The 21127-nt window shown below is 38.7% G+C and overlaps 1 protein-coding gene across 18 annotated transcripts in view; it reads right to left on the bottom strand.

Moving 5' to 3' along the window:
• The window catches only part of RYR2 (ryanodine receptor 2), a 253156-nt gene that overhangs the window by 166127 nt on the left and 65902 nt on the right, over nucleotides 1-21127 (bottom strand). For 6 of the 18 annotated variants that reach the window (XM_081856307.1, XM_081856320.1, XM_081856322.1 and 3 more), the window contains exons 4-11: nucleotides 20101-20121; nucleotides 15226-15240; nucleotides 9940-10014; nucleotides 8316-8394; nucleotides 7955-7978; nucleotides 7006-7118; nucleotides 3774-3873; nucleotides 2594-2690 (exon numbers count right to left, since the gene is read on the bottom strand). In XM_081856307.1, the coding sequence (XP_081712433.1) occupies nucleotides 2594-2690; nucleotides 3774-3873; nucleotides 7006-7118; nucleotides 7955-7978; nucleotides 8316-8394; nucleotides 9940-10014; nucleotides 15226-15240; nucleotides 20101-20121 (524 nt within the window). The remainder of the gene's footprint in view (nucleotides 1-2593; nucleotides 2691-3773; nucleotides 3874-7005; nucleotides 7119-7954; nucleotides 7979-8315; nucleotides 8395-9939; nucleotides 10015-15225; nucleotides 15241-20100; nucleotides 20122-21127) is intronic. The other 12 variants (XM_081856319.1, XM_081856321.1, XM_081856308.1 and 9 more) reach the window with 4 other exon arrangements.

The raw sequence follows: 21127 nt of genomic DNA, 5'->3' as shown, positions 1-21127 counted from the left end.
ACTGTTGCGCAATGCCCTGGTGTTTTATGATATTATCGGTAAATGAATCTACAAATGATACTGTACTCGGCTCTATTTCGCCACACCATCTGAACCAGATGAAGATGTTTTGGCAAAGAACCAGGACCTGTGGATAGTAATGGGTTGAAAGAGGACCAATACATGGAAACAGAATCTTGACAAGACAGAGGCACTGCTGGTGGGCAGTTCCTATGTCACAGATTTGGGTGAATGGTCTGTTCTGCATGAAGCCACACTCACTCTGAAGGACTAGGTTCATAGTCTAGGGCAGGCTTCCTCAACCTCCGCCCTTCAGATGTTTTTGGCCTACAACTCCCATGACCCCTAGCTAGCAGGACCAGTGGTCAGGGATAATGGGAATTGTAGTCTCAAAACATCTGGAGGGTCGAGGTTGAGGAAGCCTGGTCTAGGGATACTCAGCACTGTTTCTTGAGGTTTAGCTAGTTTCAGTGGTGAGTAGTGTCTATTTCCAAATTCAGCTGGCATGCCAGCTACGCCTGTTTCTTGGGGGTGGGGAGTGGCTACAATAAAGCATGCTCTGGTAATCTTCTGTTTAGATTACTGCAATGTGCTATACGCTGAACTTCCCTTGAAAGTGAAGGTGATGCAGAATGCAGCTACTAGAGCAAAGCCCAACGTCTGCCTATCATACCTATTTAATGGAGTCTGAACTGGGCACATATATGGATCAAATTCAAGGTGATACAACTGATTAATAAAGCCCTGCATGGCCTGGGACTGAGGTATTTGTTTTAGCTTCTCTCCCTATATCATCAAATCCAAAAATGGGGATCAGAAGAGATCCTTTTTAATGTCTCATTTTCAGCTGTTGCATTCAGGACCACAATACAGGATTGGGCTTTCTCTGCAATAGTTCCCCAACTGTGGAATTCTTTCCACCTGAAGGTGAATAATAGACACCTGTTTCTGGAATCCTATTTGTTCTCCTGAGCATTTGATGATTGAAGTTTAGGCTATCATAGGTTTTAGGATACTGGTGATGGTCTTATAACCAATGGGTGGTGACGGTGGTGGTGGTGATTTTCCAGTGTGCTTTATAATATGCTGGTAACCATTCTTTGATTCTTTGTAATGAAGTTCGGTCTAAAAGTTTCATTAATAAATAAATGAGTTTAATTAATATCATTAGAGTAGGATGTGGAAAGTGAGAGAAAAAATATCTCTATGTTCTTGCAAAAAATATTTTCTCCCCCCCCCCATGACTCTGCTCCAGCTCCAAACACAGTGACACATAATCATTATTCTCCCTCTAGATTCCATATAAAGCGACAGAGGAGCTGCTAGAGTATTCTCTCTCTGGTCTCTCTCTTTCTCTCTGAATTAGTAACCCCTTAGGCAAGCCCCAGGTACAATAGGCAACAGAAAAATGACAAAAAAAATTAAAATGACACTTCTATTCTCAATAAACGAAAGTATCAAAAATACCAATTCCACAAGCCTTTGGCTAAAGCAAGCTTTATTCACTTTAACGGGTCCCCTTACTGTGAAGCCCATGTAGGATCAGGCTCAATTTTCAAGAAAAGTATTTGCAAAATTCACCATATATCTTCTTAATCTACATTGTTGTTGACGCTCACGGTTATAGAACAACCACTCAAAACAACTAAGATTTCCATTCATGCTTATGGTCTAAAAGGATGTTACATTTAGATTTGGGAATGGGGTCATAAGAAGTTCCTGTATTTTGGCACTTTGGCAATAGCTTCCAAGATCTTGGGCAAAGTCTTTTCCAAGATCCCAGCTCTTCTAGTTAAGGTCCTTCTCAACTGGAAATACTGGGAATTGAACCCAATATGCAAAGCAGGTGATTTACCATGTGCTTTAACCATAAATCCTTGAACAGATTTAAGTCCTCAAACAGTTTTAACTAAATATAGCAAGGAAGTATAATGAAGGCTTTTGAGTAACCAAGACTGCAACCTGTACAGCTTTTAAAAAAATGGCTAAAGCTGCAGTCCTATACTTACCTGGAATTAAGCCCTACTGAACTCAATGGGACTTACTTCTGAGGACAAGTATATAGGATTGCACTGTTAGTATTCCAGCCTATGAATTTCTTTGCTTGGTCTGTGGGACTGTCCTCGGGAAGTGGCACAATGAATAATGCTCCATGATCCACAGATTCCATGAGGGGAATATGCTCAAACGTGAGCCCCAAATGAAGACAAGCTTGGCAAAAGCCTAGCGTTATTAGACTTTGGTCAATCTCACACTTACTTCCCCAGGCAATACAGTCCCAAATTCCCAGAGCATAGCAGAGCAATAACAGTTCCTTCTACTTTACTTTTTTCATGCTGGCATTTTACCCAGTGACATCAGCTATAGACAAGTGATCAGTCTGGTCTCAATGCACTTGGTTGCTAATAAGAGTCTCCCCACCTTATGGGGCCTGTGACATAGCCCCTTTCTTAGAGTTACGGGGCTTAGGGAGTGATAAGTGCAGCAGTTCTCTTGCCGGTTCCTTCTCAGAACACCCTAGGGTTACACCAAGTGGCCCAGTCCACAGTATCCTGTCAAGACCATCTCTTCCCCCTCCCATCATAAAATTTACCTTCTTTGCTCTTCTCCATGCTCTCCTGAAGGGACAGTCAAACATTCATCCATGTGACCATGTAACAACCGCAGTACATCACCTCCTATTAGGTAACCTATAATTGGGGGGGAGGAGGCAAACATTATGTGTTTTAGGATTAATCCAAGCTCAAAATCTCAAAATATCTACTTCCATTCAATTTCAAAGAATCCCGATAGTACTGGTTTTTAAATCCGCACCCCTGTCTCCTAGTTTTTTTAGTTTTAGTTTTTTTAGTTTTATTTGGTGTTAAAAGGGCTAAAGTAAGAATAGAAGTAATGGATTCACTACTTACTAAGCCTGTGGGTGCCCTGTGCACATGCAAGGTTTTGCAGGCACTATCTGAAGTCATGTCTAGAATAATAAGTGCAGTAAGTGATCTGTTAAAAGATAGCACTCATCGGTCTATGTGTCAAAAGTCAGATTTCCTGCTTTTTAACAAGGCTACTGGGAAAAGTCACCATCTTTTAATGGCACTAATCAAGGTTTCAGCCTTGCATACTCTTGGAGAGAATAATCTGAAACACTATTGTGTTTACATTACATTTTTGAAATTTAAATGTATGATAAAATCTATAAAGATTATTTGCTTTCAATAAAAGCTACTACCAGATCACGCACAAAACAGAAATAAAAGCTTTTAACAGCATAATTATGATTCAGTGCAGACTTCATTAAATATAATCATAGTAAAAGCTATCTGGCAAACCAGGAATCCATGGTTTTTTCCCCAAGGTATTTTTACACACCAGTGAAATCAGATATATTGTAAGTCAGCACTAATGTGCACTCCCCCAGTACTGATTTTTGTGACATGTAAAAAAGCAGACACTAAGCAAGATGACGAACGAGTTGGGAGTGGGTGGCTAAGAGAATGCCAGAAAAATCAAAAGCCAACATGACCACCTGCCTATCATCCAGCGCATTCCCTCTCATTATTTATTCATTATGCACATTATAAAATCAAGTGTCCTTGAGTAGGACTGATTTTATGACATGCGGCAGTACCATCTGTCTCACTTTCCTCCAATCCCTAAATAAAATAATATAAAGGTCCTGAAATACTTGTTCAATACAGCAATTATCTGCAGGCCATTATTATTGAAACAGCTAACTGATAGTACAACTAGCATTAGCATTATTATGTTATCAATATTACCTTGAGCTGCTTCACTTCCTGAACTGATGGGGGCTACACTCCACAGTGTTTGCTGGAAGGCTGCGTCAACTCGCAAGCTGCCATTACCATAAGACAAATGCTGCAAACATAGGAGAAAGAGAGAGCTAATTATTAAACTATACTACAAGAATATACAAGAACCTGTGTTTATCAAATATCATGCGAGTAGATTTCAACATGTGCAACAAGACTTCCCCTTCCTCTCTTCTCCCTACCCATCTTAGTCACCACCCGCTGCACATGTTGCAGCTTCTCAATATCCTTCTTAAATTGTGGCACTCAGACTTAAAAGCCAAACCCTAGGGGCCAAAGTCCCTTTGCCCCCCCCCCAATAAAATACTTGAGGGGGCAGGCCCCCGCAGTTGATGAGAATTGCTGTTAAAATGGTGTGCATGTACCATGTCATGTGATCAATTATCCAGGGCGGGGCTTACCTGGTCCCCACCCCCAGTATTTTGTGGTCTACTAAGGCCACTAGATCACTTTCACATGTATTACTGGCAAGCCAGGTGTCCTCCATCTTATATTTGTGCATCTGGTTCTTCCTGCCTCGGGGAGAACCTTACATTTGTTCCTATTGAAATTTATTTTGTTAGTTTGGGTCCAGTTCTCCAATCTGTTAAGGTCATATTGAATTCTGATTCTGTATTCTGCGGCATGGCTACCCCTCTCAGTTTGGTGTCATCTGCAAATTTTATGAGCGTCCCCTCAATTCCTTCATCCAAGCCACTTACAAAGATGTTGACCGTCCAGCTTGCAACTCTTGATATTGCTTTATTATTTCTATTACTGTGAATTTTATATCACTATTCATATGCAGAAAGAAAAAAGCAGACTGTGAAATTAATAACAAATTGAAATTGATGAAAAAAATCATTGGGCTTCCAATTAACCATGCACACATCAACAGTGCTATACAGTTCTCTACACTACTAGACAATGCTCTGCACAGGGAAGTTTCCTTACATATTGATAAGAACTGGACAATCCTGCTCACAAGGAGCTGTGTATAAACAGCACAAACCCTCTCTGCATCCACACTGGAGTTTCTAAATTGAAACAACAACCTATGAAGCCAAAAGTCACTCAAATGTCTCTGCAGCAGCAAGTCACCTGCATTCAAGCTCAAACCTAATTTTCTTCAGCTCTCTGGCTTGATGCAACTGTCAGTGAATCAGAAAATACTGAGTAATCACTGAATTCATGCTGCAAGTAATAGCTTTCTAACGGCATTTTTCTTTGAAGCCGGGGTTACGTGAATCAAAATTTCTGCTAAAAGACATGCTTTGCCCTAGGGAACTGATAGGAAGCACCAGATTCAGTTTAATATTACTTCTCAACCATCCTCTGTTGATGCTAACTCGGTACACTTAGTGGTGTGCAGGACTGACACACAAACTAACTGTGCCACTTATATCTTTAGGGCAACGAGGAATCAGCAATGTGTTTATTTTCCAGTTCAGAGGTCTTGATCAGCATTCAACGTGCCAGCTCCCTGTCCTCTGTCTTACTGATGTCACTTCCATTTCCATGCCATGTCGGAAAGAAGTCAGGGTTCTTCCCTAGAAAAGCTGTCATAGTATGGTGCACCAAGTTGTTGAATATCAATCCAGTCTTGCCCATCATAACTCATGAGGCCCCCAGGAATATAAGCAGACACCACTTGGAACCGCTAGTGTTTTTCTGTATAGCCAGAAGAGCCAATTATCTTCAATTTACCAGGGTGTCCTATATTTTATTTATTTATTTATTTATTTATTTATTTATATATTATTATTATTATTATTATTATTATTATTATTATTATCATCGTCATCGTTGTCATCATCATCATCATCATCATCAATTGCCTACTCTTCAGTCTAAAGTCCCAGGTCAGGTTACAACAATTTAACAATTTAAATACAATGGTAAAAACAGTTTAAAGCAAATTACAATAAGAGAAATATGGTGGGTGGGTATGTGGGTATGTATGTATGTATGTATGTATGTATGTATGTATGTATGTATATGTGCAGTTATAAGCCAGGACTATGCCTTTGCAACCTTCATTACTACTAAAACAGGCAACAGCTTTAAGCAGCTAGTATTTTGTAGTAAAATCAGAATTCAGTACAAATACTGATGAGACATTCTGAATGCATTGTGAGAAGAATTTACTTCCCGTCCCATATGTTCCTGTTACACCCCCACACCCTATGTAAAATAAACTCATGCTCTGATTGGTGCGCAGAGACAAGGCCGGAGAATACATGTTATAAATAAACCATGCTGTTTTAGCATCTGACCTAATGGTAATAGGTAACTGCATTATTTTCATCTGCCTTTGTGTTCTTTACCAAGAAGACAAGAGCCCCATTGGATCTGGCCAAAGGGCCACCTAGTGCAGCATCCTGTTGTCACAGTGACCAACCACATGCCCATGGGAAACTGACAAGCAGGACATGAGTGCAGCAGTGTTCTCCGCACCTGCCATTCCCAGCAATGGGTATTTTAAACATATACCACCTCAAACATTGAAGGAAGAACACAGCAATGATGACCAGCAGCCGTTGATAACCTGAATCTTCATGAATTTGCCTAATCCTCTTTTAAAACCACCCAAATTGGTGGTAACCACTATACACTGTTAAAGTGAATTCCATAGTTTAACTATGTGGTTTATGAAGAAGTACTTTCTTTTGTCTGTCTTGAATCTTTCAACATTCAGCTTCATTGGATGTTCACAAGTTCTAGTGTTATGAGAGAGGGTGAAGAACTTCTACTTGCTCTGCACCACACATGTTGTAACCTTTCTCTATAAGGGAGTTTTTCATCTCCTTGATCATTTTGTTGGACTTTTATGGACCTTTTTCATCTCCACAGTATCTGTGACCAGAACTGTTTCTGTATATGGCACGATAGTGAGCTCCTCGCTAAGAGCCCACACGTTTTCATGCCATATGAACCAGGTCAATGACTAATACGTCATAATAATAATTTTGATTATTTGTACTCCTCCTATCTGGCTGGGTTGCCCCAGCCACTGGGTGGCTTCCAGCATATACAAAAACACAATAAAACATTAAACATGTATGTACTGACTTTCAGATCCAATGCCACATCAGAAACATGGTCTAAAAATTAGACCATGAGTCTAATTAGTGAGTCTATCTCACTAAGCTTTGTTAAGTACCATGCAATTATTATACTCAAAACATACTTCACTTACCAAGTACCTTTCTGATGAGACACTAACTAGGATGAGATCATCCCCAACACGTACTTTCTCTCCTTCAGAACGCTGTTTGGAAGCAGGGTGTATTGTCCACCAGCATGCCTCACCTACATTACCAGCGATTAATGGAAAAGATGGGCAGAAGAATGTAAAAAGCACCTTGATATACATTGTTTCTATTTTTGCATCTAATTGTGGTTTTGGGGTGAAGTGACTTGTCATGATTTGGACATACTTTGCTGAAGAATGAACAAGGGATCACAATTTTGTACTAATAAATATTATTTTACTTCAATAGCTCCCCAAAAATAAATGACTAGCCTGCTGACAGTTTTACTTATTTAAGTACATTTGTATCCTGCCTTTTTCCATCATGGAATCCAAGGCAGTATAAACGTGGTTCCCAGGTAATGATCAATTCAGGCACTGACCAGATGCAGACCTGCTCAGCTTCAGCAAGGTGTTGGTCTACTGCACCTTTAGACCATACCCTGAGAAAAGTTCATATTAAAGACTCCATTGCTCCTCCACAGTTAATTTTCAGCTGTTACATTAACAATTAATTTTTGTCTCTGACCTCCTTTTAAAATTGTATTTTTGAGAATATGGTATATGGAGCCGGCTCTATGAAATGGTTAGGATGGGACTTCTATTCTACGCTTGGTGGTAGTCCACACCATTTAAAGATTGCAGAAGTTTGATATCTGCATATAATCAAATGCTTCCACATCTCCTGTCAACAAAAGAAGAGTCTGCAAAGCAAAAAATAGCAACTGCCACACTGTGAGTGTTAAATAAGAGTGTTAAACGAATAGTTCTAGAAATGTTGCTGTTAAAATCAAACTGTGATAGGCACACACTCTCCTTTTCTGTAGAATGGATATAGTATTTAAAATATGCATTCTCACAAAGCTGATAATAAGAAACATGCAACTAAATTCACCTTGGAGAGATGGTCTCCACTGCCCTATAAAATATTGAATGAATTAGCTTTAAAATTGCAAGCAGAACACTATCTGAACAGAAGAAAGTCAAAACCAGTCTCAGTTGAAAGATTCACTAGGGATTCCAAATAATAAATAACTTACAGCGTTTGTATGTTCACATATATTTTTAACAGGAAAGGAACTAGGCATTTGTGAGGTAAAAAAAGGAGGGAACATAGAATATTCTAAAGTCTATTGGAACATACAAACAAATGCTGTTAGTTGTATAATACTGTAAGTTTCTATTGAAAATTTAAACCTATTTCAACTTGCTGCCATATAAAAGAATGTGCAGTTTTTTGCAAAGCATTTATTTACCTGTGGTATCTTCTTGCAAGCCTACATCAAATGCCAGTTTGTCCATTGATGTTCTTGAGGTGGAGAGACAACACAGGTACTAAGAAAGAAGGAAAAGAAAAACTAGTTTTATGCTCTTTATTCAATTTAGACATATAATTACTTTGCTATATAATACTGTGAGGGAGATGGAGCAGCTGTAGATATGGGCTTGCCAGAAGGGAGCAAGGGCTATTCTAAGGGGACATTTTTACCTACAGAGTGCCAGCATAAACAGAGAGATAGACTCAGAACTCAAGGCTGCTGTGTGTGAATAACAACTGCTATATGTGAGAGACATAGCAAAACCACAAAGCCTGAAAGCAGGAGAAAGTAGGAGAGAGATGCTGCAAGAAAGAAGCCCAAATGTGAGAAGACATTGCTTTTTCCTGAAGGAAGGGAACATGCTGCATTCTGAGGGAAACCCTTGTAAATTCCAGTTTAAAGGAAAATGCAAATGCTTACTTTCACAGTGTCAACTTGTTAAATAAAATAAGGCAACAACATTACATATTACAAAAAAAGGAGATAGAGGCTGGCCATAAGAATAGAGTTGGTCCATCATCTTGCTCAAAGTGTTCCAACTGAGGTGACCTCTCTCTCTTCCTCCTAGGGCTACCTAAGAACCACCTTGCACTGAGGGGAGGAGCTTTTCTTCAACCATCTTAATTGATGCTTACTGTTTTAACATTTTTAATGTTTGCCTGCCTGAAAAGCAGCATATAAATATTAGAGATGTTACCCATGCATCCCCAAATTTCTAAGGTTGAGTACAGACTACAGATGAAGTATAATAGATTAAAAAATAAATAAACGGTAGCAGTGAAATCCGATACCGTCCTATTACAAATGTTCCGTCTGCACAAGCACATTAGCTTGCCAAATAAAATTATCCCCCCATCCCGTTCCGTCACCCCAGGGTTAATTTTGGAAGCACTCCAAGGGAACTATCCCATTGCAAAAGTAGAAGACCTTGTGCATGGCTTCCACCGATAGGGTTCGTCAGGTGAATCTCATCCTTTGTATTTGTTATTTTTATTTACACAAAAAAAATGCATACCACTATTTCATTAAAAAATATCCACATTGTTTACAACAATGAAACTATTATTGAAAGTGAATTGGTAACAACTGTGATAATCTCTTGGATGCCATTCTTCAGGATTTCATTTGTGCAGGTTTTTACTGACTTATTTAAAATATTTATCAATAGCCTACAATCACGTATCTCTACGTGATTTACAACAAAATAAAATACAGGATCTGTATCATACATAAAATAGTTGACTATCAAAAAGTGACGTGATAAAAAAAAACCCAGCATTCACAGGATGTTTGTTGAAATGAAAATATCTTCACAGCATGCTGAAATTCATACAATGTTGATATCTGCCTCACCTCCTCTGGGAATGTATTCCATAATGCAGGGGGCATAATATCCAACACAGATGACTGCACTGGAACGGAATAGCCACAGAATTCCCTGCTACCACACATACAGAGTATAATCTCTATGACAATTACATATAGTTTTCCCCATCAACCATCAACTGCAGCCCTCTAATTTTGATGCCTTGAAAGAAGACATTAACATCAGCATACATACCATACCACTGTATGAATGGCGCAGCAATATTGCATGTCCATAGAGGAGCGTTCGATGGCCACCACCTTGAGCAGTCTGCATGAACAAGAGGGATTCATTAGCATGTTGGCATGAAATTGTTCTTTTTTATTATAAGGAAATCTTGATTCGCCCATAGCCCCTATTGTGAGGGGTCAAAATAGCAGTGTGTGTGTGTGTGTGTGTGTTAGGAACACACAAACATAGGATGTTGCCTTATACCAAATCATAGAATTGGTCTGTGTAGCTGAATATTCTCTACATTGACTGGCAGCAGCTCCCAGGGTTTCAGACAGAGGTCATCCCAGCCACACCTGGAGACACTAAGTGTTGAAGCTGGGATCTTCTGCATGCAAAACACATGCTCTACAACTTACAGCAAATGACTTGTAAAAAAATTAATAGATTTATAAAGCATTCAATGTAAGTTTTCTTAGATTTAGACTGTAAAATAGATGATAGATAGATAGATAGATAGATAGATAGATAGATAGATAGATGATAGATAGATGGATAGATAGATAGATAGATAGATGATAGCTAGATAGATGATAGATAGATAGATAGATAGATAGATAGATAGATAGATAGATAGATAGATGATAGATAGATAATAGAGCGATAGATAGATGTAGATAGATAGATAGATAGATAGATAGATAGATAGATAGATAGATAGATAGATAATAGAGCGATAGATAGATGTAGATAGATAGATAGATAGATAGATAGATAGATAGATAGATAGATGATAGATGATATAGATAGATGATAGATAGACAGATAGAGGTGTGTGTGTGTATTGGCTCCACCTATTAAGATGTAAATATAATTGCCAGAAAATAATAGACAACAGCAAAGCCTGTTAGGCAAGAGACCTCCTTGCCAGTCTGTGTTCTTACTAAATTGTAGCACAACCATTCCACCCTTCTGGTAGGCTAGAATATGTAACAATTCTTGATGCAAGATGGACTTCTGAAGCAGCTGCTCTTCCATAACCTGGGCAATGTTCCATTACGCTATTCCATTACCATTTGTACCTATGCAGTCCGCTGGACTGTAGTTCATTGTGTTGAAAGCCAAGGGTCAAACACCTATTTTTCATTTCCCCTACCCTCAGGTTTTGTATTGCGCGTGGCCAGTGCTTCTTTTCTTAAAAACGTTTAGGGCTACTCTAGTTGTCCTACTCATATTGAAATACTTCCCCTCAATGAGGCCAAACTTAGATTCACGAAATGTTTAGGGGTATGTGTACCCCTGCGTCCCCCCAGAAAAAAGCACTGGGCATGGCAGAATAACACGCCCACGTTTGTGTGCTGCCCTAGTCACATTTAGGAGAGCGCAAGTAACTTTTTAAAAAAACATATGGGAACCTCATTTCAGCAATATTTTATGATCTCTGCAATAAGCCCACAAAGGCAATGTACTTTTACAATGAAATGGCCTAGCCTTGGAATTTTGCTGAACATCTCTTACCTAACATAGAAAAATAAATAAATTCCAGAATCCTATCAGTGCATGCTATAGAATGTCCACCCCATACATATAGCTATACAGTATAAACAAACACACAACCATCTCAAGTAAAATAATTCAACACGGGGCAATAATTTAAAGCAATTTTGCACTAGGCATTAGGATTCAGGATACTTTAAAAGATGGTGATAAACAGACTTGTTCTCTCTGCTAAGATAACATTTAATAGGAGATGGAACTCTCAGCAGTGAGTGACAGACAGTGCAAAAGCTAGGATGTATATGGAATCTGTCACCATCAACTATACATGCAAAACCAGGTGAGGGGAGAGGAGGAAGGGGGAATTGCTTTATAACTGTAGCTCATGCAAGCAAAATAAAGGCAAGAGAGGCCTTGAATAAATCATCTAAATGAGATGCCTGCATACATTTCATTAATAAGGGGATATTTTATAGCCTCTATTCCAGAGACTGAATTCATTGATAATCATCTCACAATCATTTATGGCAACATGATGATAAATGCTCCTGATTTTAAAGCTATTGATTTTCTGGTGAATGACTGAACATATAGCTAGAAGCATACTGAAGATGAAAAATCGGGTATCTTGATTAACATATTCAACACAAAATATATGGTCTACTTTCCCAGCAACAGATAGCTTAGCATATATGCATTTTAAAAAAAAAAAATCGTCAATTCCTCAATAAATTGGTAATACATTCCTGCATTGATACTGACAGTGTAGCCTTGAATATAAAATATAAATATTTATCTTTGCTGCTGAGACAGCATTTCTATCATCAACTGCTCTTTTCCATCACTTGCAAACAATAAAAAAGTACAGTATTGGGCTTAATGGGGAGTGGGAATCATGCGAGCAGTTGTAAAACATACAATGGAAGGTTTATGAAACATGTGATTTTAAAAGAACTATCATCCACTTTCTTTCTTGCATTAACTACATTCGCTCTTGAACAGAGATTGCAGAAGGGACCCTCAAAGGCACTTAGTGTCTGCCTCCCATATCAGCTTCATGATGTCACATCTCTTGCTGACTTCAAATCCTTCTTCAAAACAAACCCTTTTCATGAAGCCTTTGGAACAACTTCCTTGTCCCCATGCCCTCCAGCAACTAAGCCTAAATACATCTAGCTGAAAAAACAATATATTATTCCCTTGCCTTCATTTACTTCCCCTTGCTATGATGTCTCCCCTATATCTGTTATCTAGATAGTAAGACCCTCAGGGTACAGACTTGCTCTTCATTCTTTTTCAAGCAGAGGGCACTATGCAAGTAACAAACTGTTTACCTATTCATTCAGTGCCATTCATGTGTATGGTACAAGAGACAGGTCCATAACAACAACACCTGGAGGTGAAATATCCAGATAGGCTGGACTGAGATAAAAATCATGAAATGTTTCAAAGGTATTATTAGTCAGTGCTGATTTTGTCCTACAAAGCTTGATATAATCTGAGCACCCATATTACCAGGACTATCACTCTGAACAGAATTTTTCATGTCTGATAAGATTCTGTGGAGAAGCCTTGGTCAAAGTCTCCTTCATAACACACTATATCAGGTCTAGTTAACTTTCCTCGGCCCAAGGGCCACAATGAGTTGACGAGCACTCCATAATCTGTGTGTCAGCAGAAGGCATGGCCAATACACTCCACTCACATGCACACACACACACACATTCAACACACACACACACATTCAACACACACACACACACAGGCAGGCAGGCAGGCACGCACACTCAACGGGAAGAGATAAACAAGCGTGTATGTGTGTGCATGCACACACACAAACGATAGGTAGAGAGGGAATGGGTCCTCCACACTGCATCACTGAGCTACAAAGAGGGCTGACTAGATGACGAAGAGTGGTGGGAGGTAACAGCTGGGGAACCCTCAAGGGAACCCCCAAAAGAGAAAGGCTCAGAGCCCAAGCATTGGTGGTGGGACACCAAGGAGAGGTCAGGGGGAGAATGTAGGGAGGAATGGTTGGGTGCAAGAAGCAACAGGCTTTAGTGAGCAATGAGAGCCTCTGACAGGGAGCAGCTCAGACTCAGAGGCTGAAGAAGACTAGAGGGGCAACAGGCTGGAGGAGAATCCCAGGAGTCTGCCCTCCTCCTGTGACAAGCTCGCCGCCCCACTTGACTCCAAGGACATGTAGGGCGATGCATAGGGCGAAACAGAGATTACAGGTGCCCGATAAAGTTTGAGGCTGTGTGGGAAACAGAGACCTAGAGGAAGCAGAAGGTGGACACCATCAGTCCTGACGGGAGGTATTGCTGAGCTGTATGCCATTTTCTTGAAAAAAAGAATCAACTGCACTGCCAAACTCTGAGTCTTGTGTGCTGACCTACATCTGAACCAGCTCTGACAGGTATTCACTTCCAGAAGTAGCATCACAGGGAACATGCAGATTTTGAATACATTTGTATTTAATTTGCCTAAATTGTATATTGGCTACAAATTAATCTTCATCTTAGAAACCAGTCGCAAACAGAACACTCCCTCTGGCTGCATCACTGCTGCATAGTGGGCAAAACACCAGCAGTGCAAATGTGCCAGCTTAAGTGCCAAATTGGCTCCACCAGAATGCTGGCACTGAGCTGGCCTCACCACTGCCTCACCCCTCACTCTCAGTACACAGCAGAACACAGCCAGAGGGGTCTGGTGAACAGCACAGCCCCACCACACTGTCAGCTACTGCTAGATATGTGCTAAATTGCCACCAAGGTGGAATCTAGACACATATAAAAACTGTTCTGAAAATGCTTTGTTTTAAAAGCCTTTTTAAAAATACATTGAATTTTCCATAAGGCTCACCATTGCCATCAAGTGTCACCTTGTATATTGCACTTAAAACACACTTAAAATGTTTTATTTGCAGCTGTATAGCTGAGTCCCAAGAATGCCCTGTCTCAAACCTACGCAAACTGACTGTTGGAAGTGCAATGATTTTAAGGACATTATACAAAAAATAATAATAATGCTGCTTATACAGCAAAATAAAATCATTAAACAAATAATGATTAAACATTAAACAAATAAACTCAGCTGACAACACTGCACTTCTAATAGCTGGATGGGATTTAGAAAAGAGCACTCCAGGCAATCATCTCAGACGCAGCAAAAATGAAGTTAATCCTCCAAGATCCAATCAACATCTCACACAACACAGTAACGGATAGCAGTTTAATAAACCCTGTTAAAAACTAGAAAACTTATATGGTTTACCGCATATTGAAAAGGCAAACCATCAGATTTTTTGGTGAAAAAAATAAACCACTAAAAGGCATGAATACAGAAGCTTAACAACAGAATGAGGAAAGTTATGACAAAGTTGAGGGACAGAAAAAAATCCCGAAAACTTCTGTAAAGTATCCAGTGGCATTTGGTACATTTTAGTACCTCAAATGCATTACAGAATTTTACAGACATTATAGCCAGGTCCCATGTATTTGAGCCAAATTTCATAATTTTACCATAATATGAATAATTATTAAATCTGATCCTTAGCCACTATATAACCATGTTTGGCCAGGGAGAGCAGTATAAATCTTCTTACAAATTTCCTTGTTTGTGAATGCCGGATGTTCAGTATGTTATAGAAAGGCTATTTAACCAATTGGCTTTTTACAACTGTCTGGTTAAGATATTTTTTTTTATTGACTATTTAATTGACTTTTACTGTGATACAGAGTTTTGTATCTCTTCTGAACTGTTCTTGGTCGAGAAGAGATAAATTAATTAAACAACAGTTTTCAAGCTTACCTTCATCATAAATTTCTGGAGTACCATGAGGAAGAGGGAAAAGAGGAAAAACATTAAATATTATTGCTCATCAGCACTTTTACAATAGGTTATTTTTTTCTCATTATAAAAACAACTTTGGAAAGTTGCATTTCTAGCACTATACTGAGTACTAGGGAAAAAAATAATGACTTTTCAAATTTACCTGGACAGGAATGTCTTCCACAGTATCAAAGATATTAAAATCACACATACATACAATGATTAATATCATGGAAAGACAAATGCACAAAAATGTGGTGATCCAGAACACTAGTAATTGGTCTGAACAGATCGTAAATATGCAAAAACAAAAGTAAGGAGATTTTAAAACGAATCACTAATAACTCATGCACAACAATTCCAAAAATTTGTATCAGTGCACACATGCAGCTCTCCAGTGGAATTGTGTGTATCCTGAAAAATCTATTTTTTCATCTAGATTTTAAATATCACTGTATCAGAACATGTAAAATATTCTAAATTATTTGCAAAAAATCTGTAACTGATTTCTGTGAGTTATCATAGGAACCAGTGAATATTTCAGAAGGTTTGTAAATATTCCTCGGTGCTCATGGCTGCCACCAAACAGCAAACACAAGTCACTGAACCTATTTTCTTTTATAATTCATTGGTAATGTAATGACTGTGACACTCAATGGCCTGCCAAATTGCTTCCTATGATCAATGGGATATAATCATAAAATGAAAGAGGTGCCCATCCAAATTATTCTGTTGCTTATCTAAGACTTCTGATGCCAACAAAATAACACAGATAAAAATGTGCACTTACCCGTGAGGCTTGGATCTATCCTTTCCACAGGGCATGATCCAGCAGATGGCGCAAACTCAGCTGAGTCCTGCAGGCAGGACACCCAAAGCTGACTCACACCTTTTCCTTAACTAGGATAGGTTCCAAGAACTTGCCAGTATCCTCAGGTAGGAAGACAACTGGGAAATTGGGAGCATGAACCTCCCACTAGACCAGAGGTTCTTGATAATAAACTTTTGAAGTCCTGCCTACGGCATCCATCTGATAAGACACCTTTACTCTGTTGAACCATACACCTGGGGAGAGGATACGATAACTATTTTTGTATATGAAAGATTGTGACATGCTTAAAATAAGGAGGGAGGGGGTTCACCAAATACTGTAAATTATGCTAAGGGGCCCAGAAACTTCAGCTGATACGGAATGTGGCCAGTTCTGTGCTTGTGGGGCTAGGCAGTCTAGGCACATTGCAAGCATTCTGCACTGGCTACCAGTGTGTTTCCAAACCCAATTCAAAGTGCCAGTCTTGGCCTTTGAAGTCTTTAAATTGTTTGGGGGCATGGTTATTTGAAGGACAACTTGCACCTGTATGAACCTGCCTGTGCCTTGATATCTGCATCAGAGGCCCTACCTGCTGACTCACATTTAAAATCAGTTATAAATTCACAGAGTTGGAAGTGACCACGAGGGCCATCTAGTCCAACCCCCTGCAATGCAGGAATATTTTACCCAACATGGGGCTCTACCCGACATCCTGAGATTCAGATTCTCATAGCTAGACTGAGCTAGGCATGCACTAGGCATAAGGCCTTTTCAGTGGTGACCCACAGTCTGTGGAATTCCCTCCTAAAGGATTTACACTTGGCCCCTTCATTTTTAGTATTCATAGAGGTTTCTTAAAAATAAAAAAATCTCTAGTTCAAGTGCTTTTAATTATTTTTACTATTTATTAAATTTGTAACCCAAAGGAGTTAGAACTCCCTAAGGAGTCAAGGGCAGCTATCAACTGAAAAAGCAATATAATTAAAAAATACATATTAAAACAGCCACATACGCACATAACTTTTAATTTCAAGGTTGATTGGAACAGTATCTTTTAGCCATCAAGTTCCTGGACAAACAGGTATGTTTTAAAATTCCTTCTTTAAGTTAATAATGAGGGAGGTGGAGACAGAATGAACTTTTGTGGGACCCCCCACAGCCCAAAAGCTACAGGACCAAATAAAACTTTCCTAGTAATACTTTCTGGTAATTACCCTGCTGATAAGAGTAAAGTCATCATAATACAGCCCCTCCAACTCCAACCCCACAGAGTTCCAGAAGGACACCACAGTATGGTGTCAAAAGCCATTGGGAGTTCAAGAAGAACCAACAAGGTCACACTATGCCTGTTTCTCTCCCTTGATCAAAGTTAACAGGGCTTTTTCACTACTAAAACCTAGCCTGAAACAAGTCTAGATGAAGGTTACCAGATTTTTTTCTATGCATCCAGGGACACTTTTCAACTTCAGTTGAAGGGGATGGATTTTGTCAGGGGACTGATCTGTAAATCCGGGGACTGTCCCTGGGAAACGGGGACGTCTGGTAACCTTAGTCTAGATAGGCTGCTTCCTCCAGCACACCTGCAGCTGATTAGCTACCATTGTCTTGATTACCTCGTGCAAAAAAAGGAATAACAGAGATTGGACTGTTATTTTCTAAAAATTTCTGGATCCAGGGAAGACATATTTAAGCGTGGCTGCATCTCTTTCAAGGCAGCTAGTGTAACTTCCTTATGTAGTGAAGAATTAACCTATCCCTGCACCCATCTAGTCAATCCCTTCGTCCTCCTAGATTTTATCAGCCATGAAGGGTACAGATCTAAAGGACACAAATTAGCCTCACTGCTACAAAGGCCATGTCCATATTCTCAGGCTGCAACAATGTGAACTTATTCCACAGGCAATTACTAGATGATGCTTCAGGAACTTCTAACAGACCTGAACTAATTGCAGCATAAAGTTTGACACAACTGCCATTGGACCTGCCACAAGGAAAAGAATCTGTTTTTTCTCCACTCCCCCAGCCAGTTCTGTCACAGGTGAACTAAACTAAATGACACCCACATACATCAACACAAGGCCTGCTCCAGGAACAAAATGAAGGAACCTGGAAAATCCATTAAACTAGTCAAAGAATCACATGCTCAGTAACAACTCCAGAAAAATATGGAATACGGCTTATGTAGATGCTTCCGTATGTTTAACATCTCCCACCTTTCTGTAGTAAAGCCTAACAATACATTTGGCCACCTTATGTTATGGATGCTACAGCTGGCAGAAGGCACTGATTTGTTACACTGCTTGCTCCCTTGATAACCAGATGAGACGTAAACAGCACAAAACACTGGTTGGGAGACCTGCATATGTATTTTGCTCTACACTTGGCACTCTCTCATTTGGACCTGCCAATGCTAAAGTTTTAGCAAGATTATTAAGGGCAGTCATCCTAAATTAGATGCAAATATGAAATGAGAAATGTTAGGGGCAAGAGGGTGCAGAGACAGTATGTAATTTGTTGCTTTAATTCTATATGTTTACAGTATCTAGAAAACAGTATCATTTCAATATTGCTGAACAATATAATTGTAGACTGCTCAAATCTCAAATCTCAACCATTTGGAAACATTTCAAAGAAATACCCATCATTGTGTTAATTTAATATTCACTGAATTAATGTACACAATAGTCATAAAATACAATAATATTAGAAATCAGAATATAGTCCTTTTCCAAAGAGAAATTAATACCATTAAGAAGTATTAGGGTTCTGTCTAACTTAGTCTCATTGAGAGCAGACACATTTAAACTGATGAACCCAAGTTAGTCATGATTATTATCATCAGCGGGTCTATTTTTATTAGGCCTAGCACTGGATACAACCCTAGGTTTCTAAATGAAAAGGAATTCAATTGGGTATATAAGAGCCCGATACTTCTGCTACCTAATTTACACTGTGTAGTAAACAAGTTTTCTGGGTTGGATTACAGTGTGATCCTTATTTTGCTAGTCCATGATTTAGGACAGTTTAATTTTTAGTTACTCGAGTTTCTGAAAAGGGATACAAATATTTGGGGGAACATTTTTACCATATGGCTGGCAAAGCCACAGCTAAGGTGCTGAAATGTGAGAAATATAGTATAGTTCTTTCTTGAATTCTTGTAAAATCATTATTATACTAATGCATTTATTTTTAAAATATGGGTTTATAACTCATTATAGAGAAGACAAAGAAAGTAATTTGAGGGAAGAAACTAAAGACACAGCAATCCACACAATTAGCAAATAAAAATTAGAATCACGTAGACATGCAAACATAGACTTTTCAAAAGTAGATACCTCTGGAATAATGCAAATAGACTTTCAGTGCCAACATCTCACTATACAAAATAAAGTTAGACATGCTCAAGAGATTCTATACACAGAAAATACATTACTTGCATGCCTAGATTTCTACATACAAATACGATATTAACACACACAAATGGAAGACATATTGTCAAAGGTTTCCAATCCCAATAGCTCGCAGAAATTCATTACATATCAATGCACAGATTTAATTCAGAATTAGAAGAATAAAATGAGATTGGGCAAGATATATGTAGTGATTTGTTTTCTATAAATTCTCTGACATCTGTTCATTACCTTGAAAAGCTTAATACACACTATTTTATAAATAAAACAATACATCAGTTATAAACACAGAGGAAACATTATGGTATTCACATGCATTATTCACTTAAGATGTGTTCAGACAAATGTCACAAATAATGACAGATTTAAAGGACATACATTTACAGGATGAAATTGCAAGGCTCAAAACTACAAGGATGAATTAGAATGTATTTTATTAGTCTTATTTTAAGAAGTTTGGGAACTATTTCAAGAACTCAACAGTCCCAGCTATCATTATTAAAGAAGTGTTAAAAAAATTTGTTTTGAGCTAAGCAAATTAGTGTTGTGGTACAGACAGAATACAAAAAACAGACAATTTAGACTCTGTGATAGACAAAGGATTATTTTGGGTCAAGAGAGTCAAGCACATACCCATTTTTCCACATCAACTAGCTGTAGGGAGAAAAAACAAAACAAAACAAAAATGAGTTCCTTACTAAATATGGTATTTTGCAATTTAGCACTCACATTTTGATAGAAATACCGTTAATAAGAATGGTTATCACAAGGGCATGGTTTCCAAACCCATTTCTCACAAATGCTTGTGGGGGGAATTAAACGTTGCACTGAGATGATCATTCTGTCAGGGCAAATATTTTGACTTGCCAAGCAGGATGATCACCCTTCCTCCTCTGTTCCGGAGGGTTCTCCCAATCCCTCCAAAGGCAGGTTGGGGGCCGGAAAGGTGGCAAAGCCCCAGTGCAGAAGCAGAAGTTTAATCCTGCCCAATAGCCATATATTATTTGTACTGAAATTAAATGCATGTTGTTTTTCATTCTTTTAATAATTTACATTCTGATTAATATAACAAAATCTCTAAGCGCTTCCTACAAATCACAAGCAAAAAATCACAAGCAAAAAAGTCAGGACATGATTTCAAAATTCAATAAAAATCCAGCAAAACATTAAGCAAACATTTTTGCATCAGTATCATCACTAAGCAGACTGGTTTGGTCAGTAATTGGTAACACAGTATAAACATAGTATCAGTCCAGGCTGTGTCTTGTTGCGTTGTTGTTGTCGTTGTTGTCGTTAAGTTTTAGTTAGAACTCTTTCTGCAAAAGTTGGATCCACTTAGGGTTCAGACTTCATTATTAGTTGCATTCATTAGCTGTCACTCCATTGCAGTTCTGCAAATCTGTTTCAGCAGTAAGAAACATCTTCTAAACTGTACACAATAAACTGAACTCAAAATTCCTATTTTAAAAAAATTAGCGGTACTTAAAGTACTTTCACCCACACATGCGCCCAATTTTTCTTCTCACAATAAAGTCTGCATTCAAGAGGCCAAAGGAAATCCACACAGAAATGAGACTCTGAATGAAGTTTTGGCAGTATACAGCAGGAGCAGTGATATTTTTCAACCTGAGGTCTGCATTCCCTTATAAGGGGGCTGCAT

The sequence above is a fragment of the Podarcis erhardii genome (genome assembly GCF_964252035.2).
Source record: "Podarcis erhardii genome assembly, chromosome: 3".
In the NCBI taxonomy this organism is placed as follows: domain Eukaryota; kingdom Metazoa; phylum Chordata; class Lepidosauria; order Squamata; family Lacertidae; genus Podarcis; species Podarcis erhardii.
This window is presented reverse-complemented; position numbering and strand designations above follow the sequence as displayed.